General features: G+C 42.4%; 1 protein-coding gene across 6 annotated transcripts in view; it reads right to left on the bottom strand.

Annotated features, from left to right (window-relative positions):
* Positions 1–313: 313 nt before the first annotated feature.
* The window catches only part of LOC104317218 (ICOS ligand-like), a 36725-nt gene continuing 24091 nt past the window's right edge, over positions 314–12947 (bottom strand). For 4 of the 6 annotated variants that reach the window (XM_069785008.1, XM_069785010.1, XM_069785009.1 and 1 more), the window contains 5 exons: positions 12757–12840; positions 12291–12343; positions 6016–6360; positions 4790–4825; positions 314–2014 (listed from right to left, as the gene is read on the bottom strand). In XM_069785008.1, coding sequence (XP_069641109.1) covers positions 1911–2014; positions 4790–4825; positions 6016–6360; positions 12291–12343; positions 12757–12764 — 546 coding nt within the window. In that variant the 5' untranslated portion in view covers positions 12765–12840 and the 3' untranslated portion in view covers positions 314–1910. The remainder of the gene's footprint in view (positions 2015–4789; positions 4826–6015; positions 6361–12290; positions 12344–12756; positions 12841–12947) is intronic. The other 2 variants (XR_011324995.1, XR_011324996.1) reach the window with 1 other exon arrangement.

The raw sequence follows: 12947 nt of genomic DNA, 5'->3' as shown, positions 1-12947 counted from the left end.
TAAAGGTACTTAATTATTCATTTGCTTGCCCAAGCAATTTTTGCAGCTGTGTAGTCATACAGCTTGCACTTGTGAGTGGAGGTGCTCATGTCGTGCATGTGCCTCAACACCATTTGAAAAGTGGAGAGCTGCTTAAGTGGCTATTAGATTTTTAGAAGTCATACAGTCCTTGAGATGAGAGCAAGCAGTTCAGAATTTTGGGACTGACAGACCTGTACAAGTTCTACCTTTTGGACTTTCTGATTGCACAGGGAGCCTAGCTAACTGTAGGAACAACTGGAATACAAATAAAGAACTCTTAGATACCAAGCAATTGCTCTCATGAGGGTTTGGGTGTTTTTTATTTTTAATCAACTTATGTTTTGAAAAATACATGAAATCTGAGACAAACATTTGGAGGGTAGGACACAAAAAGACAATCACAGTATGTACAATTCTTATATTCAAATATTTTGTGAAGTGGGACTCCAGCTGTTACGCTAAGCTGCTCTGTACCCAGGGTAGCCTAAGTACCAACTGAGCTCCACTGCCGCAGCAGCAGAGGCTCTGCGTGGGATTTTGTCTCTCTTCCCCGCCATGGGGAAAGGGCCCTTTGTTAAGAAAGTCAAAGGTAATTGTCTCCTTTACCTCAATGGATACCATTTTAAGTTCTATTTTATTCTGTTCCCTTCTTTGCAAAAACAATCCTGTCTTTCCGTTGGAAAGAGAGTGGAACTGTTCCAAATCAAAATGACTTTATGAGTGTCCTTATGAGTCACTTCCCTCTGCTTGAGGGCACAGCCGGAGGAGTGGGCTGCAGTCACTGCTGTTCACCAGCCTGGGTGAGTAGTTCTCTGGATGCTTCTCAGTTCTGTAATAGGGCGGTTGCAGCAGCTCTGGCCTGAAACAAAACTTCTGCACTTTCTTGATATTGTTGATATACAGGATCCTTTCAATTTTGTTTTACACAGGACATCTATGCTACCTGAATCGAACATTTCCAGAACAAAACCCATTTAATTTCCATAGGTATCAGTTACAATTATTCTGACCAGTTTTTAATTCTTTTTTCCTCCAAAGGTACCGTTTTTAAAGAAGTAACATTGTCACAGTAACATTTTCTTATCACACAGTTCTAGCTTAAGAATCCAGCTTTTGCGGGATGATCACATTTACCTTGCTGTGTTTCATGACAAAAAGAGAAAATACTGAATTCAGCCTTCTAAAGCTTTTGGCTTATTTAGAAGTGGATTTTAGTGGATTTTTGTAATAATACATCACTTCCTTCCTCCATGTTGATGTTTTATGAACTTTCCATCATCTTTCTCGGTCAGCTTTACCCTTCCGCTGAAGAAATACTACATTTCTTGTGGAAAAAAAGTTGCTACTGATAGCCTGTGACGCTTAAGACTAAAAATAGAAGCTAAAGTTCCACAGGCTCAAGTTTCACAAGGTTTCCTTTCTTATGTTTCACAAAACGCGAGCGTCTCCCTACTTCCAGTTTTTATCTGACACAGAGGGTAATTGCCCTTTTTCCTCCTTTCAGTTCTCTTGGACAGCAGATGAGATCTTGGGCAAAAGATCTCACTAGGGTAATTTATAACGTGACCTTGTTGTTTTGTGAGTCTTCTATCCTATTATTAAAGCAAACCCACAAAATCCAAAATAAAACGTTCATACCGGCAGCACTAAAACTGCGCTCCAAGAAACAAACGGAAAAGCAGACTTTCCACCTCTGAGTTTTGCTGCCTTTGGTTTTGTGGAACACCAAAATGTGGGACAGAAACACATAGTGCTAGGTCTGTTTTCAGCTAGTGGTGTTTCTTTCATGTGGCTCTAGAACAGTTGTCATGCTAACCCTACAGAGCTGTTCCGCCCAGTGAGGTCTTCTGGTGAGGAGAACTTCCCAAAGAGAAGGTTGGCTTCCCCAGTTACAAGTGCCAAACCGCCAGTGTGACCAGGAGATGGAAAGAGAGGGGAAGCATAGCCAGACACGGCACATCAGCAGGGCTTCTGGAGGAAATCTGACTGTGTCCTGAAAAAATAAGAAAGAGAAAGTTGGCATGTAACTGGTGGCTTGACGAGAAGTGTATTTGAAGTTTGTGTGATACATTTTACGTGAATGCATTGATGGAGGGTTGTTTGTACAATCATGCGGATTTGGGCTCATTTTCAAAATTCTTCTTTGTGTGTGTGTGTACAATCCAGAAAAACCAGTCTCAAAGTACTGTGACAAATCATTTTTTCTCCTTCATAGAAAAGGCACAGACATGCAGCAACAATGAGTACCAGGTCCTTTTCTGGACGACTGAGAATACTCATTGGAAATCCTGATAGCACAACTGAAGGAGTATAAAATACATTATCATTCTACCTACTTAGGGCCTGAGATAGGCATTGTGATTAAGAGTCCATAAATAATGGTAATAAGAAGTCTAGGCTGCAGACACTCAGACGGTAGCAGCACTGCGTACCACTATTGGTACGTAAGCCACAGCCTGGACACGGGGCAGAGATTAGCCTTGGCACAGATGGTACCTGCAACGCATGCTGGATGTGATACACGAGTAAAAAAAGATTTTGAACCCCTGACTTAAGCAGTAGAGAAATTTTTCCTAAAAGTGTTTAGGTCCAAGTCGTTCTCTGGGAAGTTCAGGCTGTATATTGTCTTCTATACCAATTCTTAGGCTGTTCCTATTGCTGTGGTATCAGCTTTCAGAATGTTGCTGCAGTTAATTTACTGCTAGTAGGGGTGCTTCCTCCCCTTCTTCCTAGAAGGAGTACGTGGTATTAACATGTAAAGAGCAAGTAAATATTGGGTAGTCCTCAGTAACGCTTTGAAATAAATGTAGGCTTATAGCAAGTCTCCTGGCCTCCTGTGACCTCTTCCAGGCCTAGGGACTTTCATTTTTCCCAGAAAAAAATTAAAACAAGTTTTGATTGGCCCAGAAGAAGCCTTGCAAGAAACCCAGAGTGACAGTAAAATTAGGCTCTTTAAAATAATTAGGAAAAATAATCCAGCAAATAAACAGAAACCAGAAATGAAACAGATCAAAACTGTTTCTGTTTTATATAAAAATAATAAGTATCTGCCGATCTGGTTATGATGACTGCAAAATGTGAGAACTATTTCTGCATACTACAGTGTCTTTGTTCTCAGCAGGTCATTTAACTTTTCTAAGTCCCTTCCAAAATAAAAACTAATACAAAACAGATTCTCTTCCTCCCTTTCTTAAGAAATTGCTGAAAATAAAAAAAATTGGGAGCTGTGGCTCACAATTTTCTTTAAAAGCAGTTGACAACAGGAAATATTTTTTCCTTTTTGCAAAAAATTATGTTTCAAAAGTTAGGCTTTTGTTCTTTCCTCCATCCCCAGCCTCCAAAATCTAGGAGTACAAGAACCTTCATGTGTCTAAAGTGTGTGATTCAGTTTGTTCTCCTACAGCAAAGCTGAAACACTCCCCCTTGTCCCAATCACTTCCCCCCCCCACCCCCCCCAAAGAAAATACCTCTTCATGGTAAGAAATAGTTTATATTAACGAAAAGCTGTCAAAAAGTTTTTGGCTGAGTCAAACAGAGATATATCTATCTCCTTTAAATACAGCCTACTTACCTTTTCGTTTTGAAAATCTTCCACTGCTACTGCATTAAAAAGGCTTGACCCTTGGTAATTTCTTATTTCTTGTGGAAGGTAACAGCTAGAGATATTCTAGCTCCTGTTCTGTTTGCTTTTATAACGTTATAATGTGGTGCTGTGTCACTGATGGCACATGATAACCATCTCGAATTTAACTTCATATCTTTTAAAGACCTTTAAGCCAGCTAGAGGAGCTGTCTTAGGTCTAAAAAAGGATATTTCCTGTAATTTTTCAAGTTGTTTATTGCTTATGAAGTACTGATCTGATTTTTTCTGTGTGGTCATGAGATAAAATACTGGAACATTTCTCTTCCTTAGTTTCTATTTGAGTTTATTGCTACTTGATATGGCTGTAACATCGTATTGTCACTGAACTTACTATGTTAACTCTAATATAATTATTGTTATGTAATGGATTGTATCTTTCAGCTACACTGAGTAAAATACCAATTGCAGCTATTGATTTTTATATGACAAAATGTTACAGGTTCGATACCAATTTAAGATTTTGTAGAGCTAATAAGATTAATTTGGCTTATAAGCAGGATTTTTATGGGAGAATTTACTGACAATGGCATGTCAGAGCTGGACAGCCTTTCTGTATTGTATTCACTCCGGCAGTGTTTACAAGTGACCCTAATGTAGTTACTTCTCTGAAATGATTAAACCTAGACATTAGCATCTGCACTATACTTAAGAATTGCCTTTGGATGAGATCTACTTTAATTTTCCCAGAAGAGCTTATATGGAGTCATTAATCATGTATTTTTAGAATATTTATTACCTTATTTACCCCAAAAGACCCCCAAATCTCTTGGTCTGGTAGTTCATTCACACCAAGGTAATTTACAAAGGCCTTAACTGCCAGAACCAAATGGCTTTCATGTTACTTGGGTTTTCTTGCTTTTTATGATGCCCATAATGGTGAGTAGCTTTACGGACTAGTAACCGCTGGCACTTCAATATTCTTTCTGCAGTCTAGGTCTGTCTTAGTGGTGGAGATATTTTTACCTGTCTGGGACAGCTGTATTTTGCTAGACTTGGTAAGAAAGAACAAGCACCATAAGTCTACTGGACTTTCTCTATTCAGCACATTTTACCAGTCTTGCAAATTCACATTAAAGCACTGGATAATCACTTAGACACTTAGCAGGTTAAGGAGTATTGCCTTACCGGAAGGGGAAGGAGCCTCCTCAATGCTAGATGGAGCTGGAAAAAAACATAATAATCAAAGTTATTTGTTTGAGCCTAGAACAGAAAAAGGGTAGTGATAATTGATCTAAGGGTTAGTGGTTTTTTTCTGAGAAAGAATACATTTGTCAAACAAATTGAAAGTTGAATTATGATCACAGAATTAAATCAGAGTAAGACACCTTATTGCTCCCAAAATTAGATGATGAAAACATTGATTCTGCATTTTTAAACCACTTTTTTTTATTTTGAAAACTGCTAAATATTTCACTTTGAAATTTTCTGAACTAATGTATTTCACTTTACATTTTAAAAACATTTTTCTCTTCAGAATGATGTGCATGAAAACAAAGATATTAGAGCGCTTATATGACTTGAAAACAGAATTTTTCTATTTTAAGCAGAATTAAATGTGTGTGGTTGACCATAATGAAAGTTTCCAGCTGAATTATTCAAGCAAGACACCTTAAAAAACTATGATTCGTTTTGATATCTATACCCTTTTTTTAATTTGCTTTTTCAGTTGGTCAGCTAGTCAAACCCAATGCCCCATCATTCTGCTGGCCATGCTTGTAGGTAGTTCAAACGTGTTAGCTCAGTTGTTTGGCGTTATTCAAGCATGTGTTATGGTCTCACTCATTTTCCTAAGGAAGAAAAAATAATAATTCTTGTTGCATGTGTCCAGCCTTGCCACCAGATCTAGATCTTCCAGCTGCAAGGGAAAAGGTAATTAGCAACTGCCTGTCTTTCATCTGAAAGGGTATATGGCCTGGACTTTGGATCCAATTGCCAGAGATAAAACTAATCCTGCTTCACAGACCCAAGTGCAAACAATGAAACAAACCCCTGTTCCTCTGGGACAAGGTCAATCCAGGACAGTACAAACCGATAAATAATCAAATGCTTAAAAGTCAGGAAGACCTCATTATTCATTAATGTCTTCTGTGAAGGGAGAGGGAAGAGGCAGGTGGCTTGCCTTCAGGAGTCCTGCTGCTTCTGTGGATACGCTGCGCTGAAGCTGAACAAAGATGCATTTTTTTTTTTTTTCCCCTTTTTACTTATTCTTTCAACAAAAGCAAGGAACAGAGTGAAACTGAGTGAAGATTTGCTTTAAAAATTGAAGTCATCCCAGTCGATGGCCATACATGGCTTGTCAACAAGAAATGCTGCCCTCGACTCCCTCCCTCTGAACTAAAAAAAAATCTTACCTGATACAATGAGTTTAATTTTAGATTTCTGTGTTTTGTTGAGAAGATCCCCAGTCTGTCTGTAGATGCAAGTATATACAGCTGTGTCGAGTAATTGGACGTTGGAAAGCTTTAAGGAAAAGTTGCCATGCTTCATCTGGTCCAAAAAAAGACTAGTTCTGCCATGGTAACATGGATCCTGCAACTCCAGCAAATCCTGTCCATTGCGAAAAAAGTGCACTAAGACAGATTCTATCTGCCAGTAGAGCATTAAATTGGAAGAGATCAACTCTCCAGGAGAGGTGGTGGTGCAAGGCAAAATGACAGTTTCTCCGACAAATGCATGGCTCGTTGTGTCTGGTTGACCTGGAATAAAAAACAGACAACTTTCTCAGTGCACAGCAGAGCTAGGGACACCAGGTTTCCTATGATTTGGCTTTGTCGCATCATTACTGCCTCTCCTCTTCCCCCTTCTTCTGCCTATGTCCTCCTGCTCCCAGCCAGGCAGGAGGCAGTATGTGCTATGCCAGGACTGAGGGCCACGTATGCTCAGTGTCTATCCAGCTGTGCAGCAGGACAGATGTTGCTGTGTGAAAGTTGCCTTCACTTTGTCAGTGTGGGTGCTGCTTGAACTCGTCTCCTTAGCTGGTGATTTTTCTCCCAGCTTCTGGGAATCTTGGTCTTTGAGATCAGGTGTCTGATTTGATTTTAATTAATTGGTCAGTTCACAAGAGGAAAAGGGGATGCAGGGAAGTGAAGATGGGCAGATATGATTAATAAGCAAGTTTTGGTTTTGTAGGAAGTCTGGCTGAAAAAAGGAGAAGCGTGAAAAGGGTGTTGCATCAGCAAGAGAAAAGTCCTGGATGAATTTGGTCTCCTGCAACTCCCACTGCTCACCTATCAGATCATGGCTCCCCATTTGTACATAATGCGCTAGAGGCTCCTGTCTCCCTTCTCCTGTGTCATGGTTTAACCCCAGCCAGCAACTAAGCACCACGCAGCCGCTCACTCACTCCCCCCCCCCCCAGTGGGATGGGGGAGAAAATCAGGAAAAGAAGTAAAACTCGTGGGTTAAGAATGGTTTAATAGAACAGAAAAGAAGAAACTAATAATGATAATGATAACACTAATAAAATGACAACAGTAGTAATAAAAGGATTGGAATGTACAAATGATGCGCAGGGCAATTGCTCACCACCCGCCCACCAACACCCTGCCAGTCCCCGAGCGGCGATTCCCCTTCCCCACTTCCCAGTTCCTAAACTAGATGGGACGTCCCATGGTATGGAATACACCGTTGGCCAGTTTGGGTCACGTGCCCTGGCTCTGTCCTGTGCCAACTTCTTGTGCCCTGGCTGGGCATGAGAAGCTGAAAAATCCTTGACTGTAGTCTAAACACTACTGAGCAACAACTGAAAACATCAGTGTTATCAACATTCTTCACATACTGAACTCAAAACATAGCACTGTACCAGCTACTGGGAAGACAGTTAACTCTATCCCAGCTGAAACCAGGACACCCTGCGACGTCTTGCAGAGGGTCTGACAGAACAGGGCTTTTTTCTGCAGGTCTGGCTTGGTGCACTCTTGCCAACACCTTTCCTGTGGCCTCCCATACTCTGGTAGAGTCATTCTCCCAGTACCCCAGAAAGAAGGTCTGTCATTCCCACTTTAGGTAAATGACTTTTCCAAGGCCTCGGGGAGACAGATACTTTGTACGGGTGGCCTGGACATCAGGCAGAGATGTTACCAACCTTACCAACCAATTCCAGCACGTGCAAGAACCGGGGTGAGGGTCGCCTGCTGGTGGACAACCAGGCGGACAGGCAGGGCAGGAAGCCAGATGAATCTCACTTAGACACACTGCTCATTTAGTAACTTTGATACTAATTATTTTTATAAATTCTTCCAAGTTAGTTGAAACTATACTAAAACTTGCAGAAATGGGGGAGTCTGCCACTATCATGTAGGAAAACTCTTACTAGGTTGTGGTGGTATATTTTCTAGGGGAAGACCAGGTTATGTAAGAAGGTTTCTATGCATTTATAAAGCATGGACAACTAGGTGTTTTCAACACAGAATGTGGGCTTAAATTAACACTTTGACCAAACCTGTTTCATAAAATGATTTTATAAATTAAAATGCAAATGAATTAATTTGGATGGAAAACTCATCCCCAGCAGGGAGCAGAACAAAAGCAGCATGACTCTGCAATTGTGCCAAGAAAAGCTAAAATTCGCTGTGTGTCGTGGTTTAACTGTGAAACAACTCAATCTGTTTTCACGGCCAAATTTCTGTGAAGCGTAAGGGGTAAGTAATCAGACTAAATGTAGAAATAAATGTTCTTGGTTGCAGTGTTGACATTCCTGTGTTCTAGGCCTGCACTAGCTCTGTGCATATATTGGGCTGAAGACCAGTTCCCCCTTGAAGTCACTGACATCAGCCAGGGCTCGGCTTGTTACATGCTCGGGCCTCTGTTTCCACATTAATCAGTGCCTGTTTTGAGGCTTGTTTGGTGTCACATTGTGTCCATCCAGACGTCAAAGAAGGAAAAGTATAATTCAGAAAGCTAGATCACAAAGCCAATTAAGTGTCTTCATTTATAACTCTATCACCAAACATCTGCTTTCCTTAGGTTTTCAGATTTTTCAGCTGAAAATCCCACTCCACTTTTGCCCAGCAATGTAAACTTTTTGCTGAAAAAAACACTTGTCCCCAGTACTATTTCTGGCTGCCGGTGGAAGGAGACTCCTCTTACTGTGTGGGGAGCTCAACCATTTTCAGGCTGTACCAGTTGCTGACCAGGTTTTGCTTCTCAAGGGGAACCTGAATTATAACAGTATCCAAACAAGGGTCTTATTTTATTTAAGATAAACCTTAGCCTCCGCTGTATTGTACCCTTACTGCCACAGCACGTACGACCCTACGCTCCCCAAGGAGACTGCCTCAGCCCTGCAATTAGTGACATACCCAGCCAGGGCCATTAGCTGTGCCCAGCACACCGCGAAGGTCCAGCGCCAGCCGAGGAAGGGCGGGGAGAGGAGGGAGCAGCCTGGGACCCGTCCTTGTGCTGTTTGGGCCTGGGGAGCCGAGTAAGGTTGTGCTCAGCAGAGCATCTCCGAGGCAAGGCCATGTCTGAAAGCAGACTGTGGTGATGGCTGACCGTGATTAGCTAACCACAGCGGGGACACGAGTGTGCCTCAGGCTGCTGCAGGTGTTTTGAAAGCCCTGGAAGAAGCCAGCCTCCAGAAGAGCTTTCTGGTGGGAAGAATCCTGTCCACGGGATGTCATTAGGAGAGAGAGTGCTTGCGGCATATGGCGTTGGACATGGATGAAGACAAGATAACCCTGAAATCAACAAAACTTGTAGGTCTATTCAGAAAAAATGGACAGTAAGCATTTGCTTAATGAGCAAAAGGGAGAAAGGGTGTTAGGCCTATCTCCTGATTGCCGTCACTTCTAAATTTGATATTGGTTTTAGAAGTGCATCTATTTGCTTTTCGGCTCTTTATTCTCTTTCTGAAGTGGGAGGACAGCAGTGCTCAGCGTAACCGTTCCTTTCCTGCATGATATGGTGAACAACCCTTGTAACACTTGTGATGACTCTATAAACACCCATGGGGTTCAAACCACCCTGCCCTATATTGCTTTCAGCTGGTAAAAGCAGGGCAGCGGAAGGCGAAAAAGGGGGCACTGCTGATTGCCTGGGACAAGAACAGGTGACTGAAATCTGGCTGTAATGAGTTATTTAACAGACCCTACAGCTGCATGAGGTCTTTTGTAGATGGGAAGAGCAGACTTCTGGGTAGGAGTCAGATAAGTGCCCTCTTACAGAAGCCAGTCTTGAGAAAAAGAGAAAAGTTATGCTAGAGTCCGGTGAGGCTGTGTTAAGCTTCTCACTGAGACTATTGATGCAGCAGGAGGAGTGGAAGCAGAGATCTTCCTGGCCAGAAGACCACAGCAGCCATGCGGTGGGGATGGTGGCAGCTGCCACTGGGGCGCGCGAAGCGGGTGCTCGTCTGATCTACCTGGTAAGCTTTGCATGTGGAAGGTGTAGTTCTCTACCTTGGAAAAAACACGTGCTGGTACACAGCTTTCACTTGCAGCTCTAATACTCAAATGTAAAGTTAGATGACTTTATTTTGTGGATTTTTTTTTTAATTGTGTGTTTTAAATGTTGCCCAAGTGCTTAAGACTCTCAAGGTGAAGTTGAGTGTGCTAATCTAACCAATCTGTAAGATTCCTGCAATGAGAAAAAACTGCTGCTTCAGTATCCAAAGGCTGGTGCAGGGAAGCTTGTGAAGATTGGGCTCTTTGTTTCTCCCTCCTTTCCTCCCCTGAAGATGATCTAGGGTAACCGTCTTCATTTATTAATTATATATTGCTTGTACTGGAGGAATCTGGGATGCCAGTAGGCAATTTGGAGTTTATGCCTTGTGGAAAAGGACCTGGAAGTGGAAAGCTCTTGAGCATGTCTCTCAACTTCAGTCTGGTGGTATTAGTGCAGTTCTGACAGTAGACAAAGTAGTTTAATAGTGGAAGTAATGGGTTAAGCAGAAAAATGTTCCAGTGTTAAAAACAAGGCAACAGGGAATTTCTTTGTGTTTCTGAGTACTTACGAGCTCAAACCGAAATGTGTTAACCTGACAAGGTAGTAGTGTTGTGTGATTCCTTAGAAGCTCACGTCTCGCCTACATACAAAAGTACTTTGGGAAGGGTAGGGGGCTGTTTGTGATCCCAGTTGCTTGCTCAGAAACACTGAACTTGGATTCCCTTATTTTAAGGAGGGGGAAGAGTCAAAGTGTAGCCACTTAAATGGCTCCACGTGCTCGCAGGTGCGCTCAGCTACCAAAAGAGCACATCCTGAGTGGCAATAGAATTTTCACACTGCTCTGTGGAGACACATGAAAGTTTTCCCTAAAAATGTCAGTTGTGCTTCTGGAAGAGAGAGAGACTAGTTCCAGATGAAGCGTAATGTCCTGAACCACTGCTGTGCCTGGTAAATGTGAAGCATTTCTGGGCAAATAGAGGAGTTTTGACCACACGCAGAGGTCTTAATATTGCTGAATTTAAGCCTCAGATAAGGAAATAAATTGCATTCTGGGCCGCATCAAAAGAAGCATGACCAGGAGTGGTTGAGGGAGGTGATTCTCCCCCCCCCACTCCACTCTTGTGAGACCCCACCTGGAGTACTGCATTCAGCTCTGGGGACCCCAACATAAGAAGGACATGGACCTGTTGGAGCGAGTCCAGAGGAGGGCCAGGAAGATGACCAGAGGGCTGGAGCACCTCTCCTATGAGGACAGGCTGAGAGAGTTGGGGTTGTTCAGCCTGGAGAAGAGAAGGCTCCAGGGAGACCTTATAGCAGCCTTCCAGTACCTAAAGGGAGCCGACAAGAAAGCTGGGGAGGCACTTTTTGGAAGGGCATGTAGTGATAGGATGAGGGGTAATGGTTTTAAACTGAAAGAGGGTAGATTTAGATTAGATATAAAGAAGCTCTTTACTTTGAGGGTGGTGAGGCACTGGAACAGGTTGCCCAGAGAAGTTTTGGATGCCCCATCCCTGGCAGTGTTCAAGACCAGGTTGGATGGGGCTTTGAGCAACCTGGTCTAGTGGAAGGTGTCCCTGCCCCTGGCAGGGGGGTTGGAACTAGATGATCTTTAAGGTCCCTTCCAACCCAAACCATTCTATGAAATTAGAGGGAGTTGCCCCTGCAGCTTGTAAAAAAAAAAAACCAAACAAACAAAAAAAAAAAACCAAAAACCCCCCAAAACCACACCTCCCTCACTGGCACATACCAGTGTATCTCTTTCATAGGGAAGATCATATGTGATGTATATAATGTCAGAAACCCGACTCTGCTAGAGCTTGGCAGAGCATGTGCAAAGATTTGGGGAGAGACTGCTGCTGGGCTCTAGTCCTTTCCTTTACCTGGTTGTGCCTGTAGGGAGCCCAGCAACTTAATGAGTTTAAATACAAAAACAGATGCAAGGCAGCTGGGGCTGTAAAGGATGAGATTCCAAGTCATTCTTAACATTATGGAAATGGTAGGGTATTTTTAAGGATGTGGGCAGGATAAAATTTATAGGTAAAGATTTGTGGGCCTGAAACCGCTTCTTTCAGATATAGAGGTTTATCTGAAGGTTATTACCTGTACTTGCAAACCATGGACTGTGATGAAATATATTCAAAGCACATATTTGTTTTGTTTTGCTCCAAGATTCTCAGTTTTCAGTTTGTGTAGTCACATATAAATACTTCCACAAACTCCTAGATGTGCATTATAGTATATTTACCTCTGGGTAGAGATGCAAACAGTAAGGAGGCAACCATCCAGAGAGCAGTCTCCCTAGTAAAGTGAGAGAGAGAAATGCCAAATGCTTTGTTAGAATGCTAGAGCAGAGATCAAAGACCTTTTCTCTGGCATAATTTATGCCCTGTTTCACAACTCCCTCATCTGTGAAGAGAACTTGGATATGAAGCTGGATGGATTAGAAACGCTGTTTTGTTTTGTCGTCTAGTCTTGGTGTGGATTGTGTCTCCTGCTTGTAGATCTGAGGTTTCTCAATGGTCATAATGGGATGGGGCTTCAGTTGCAAACACCAGACCCATACTTCCCGCTTGTGTTCTCATGTGGACAGAGTTAATTGTGTATATGTAGTCATAGTTTGCTCTTGAGATTATTTTCTATTGGTAATTAACTGAAATTCTGTCTGCCCCCAAGCTTCAGCTGCTTTGCAGCACAGGAAAAGGGTAGCTTACCATTTCATTTTTGTGCCTTCCCAGCCCTCAGGAATCCCTCCCCGTCACAAGATTCACCAGGCACTCCAGCTGCTACTTCTGCCTCTGCAAAAGCAAGAGAGTGAAAGGCTCTTAATTTTTGTTGCCATAAGCGTTTCTCCAGAAGGGGATAGGTTATTTACTAGTACTTTGTTTGCTGTGGTTCGGTCTGT

The sequence above is a fragment of the Haliaeetus albicilla genome, chromosome 6, assembly GCF_947461875.1.
Source record: "Haliaeetus albicilla chromosome 6, bHalAlb1.1, whole genome shotgun sequence".
In the NCBI taxonomy this organism is placed as follows: Eukaryota; Metazoa; Chordata; class Aves; order Accipitriformes; family Accipitridae; genus Haliaeetus; species Haliaeetus albicilla.
This window is presented reverse-complemented; position numbering and strand designations above follow the sequence as displayed.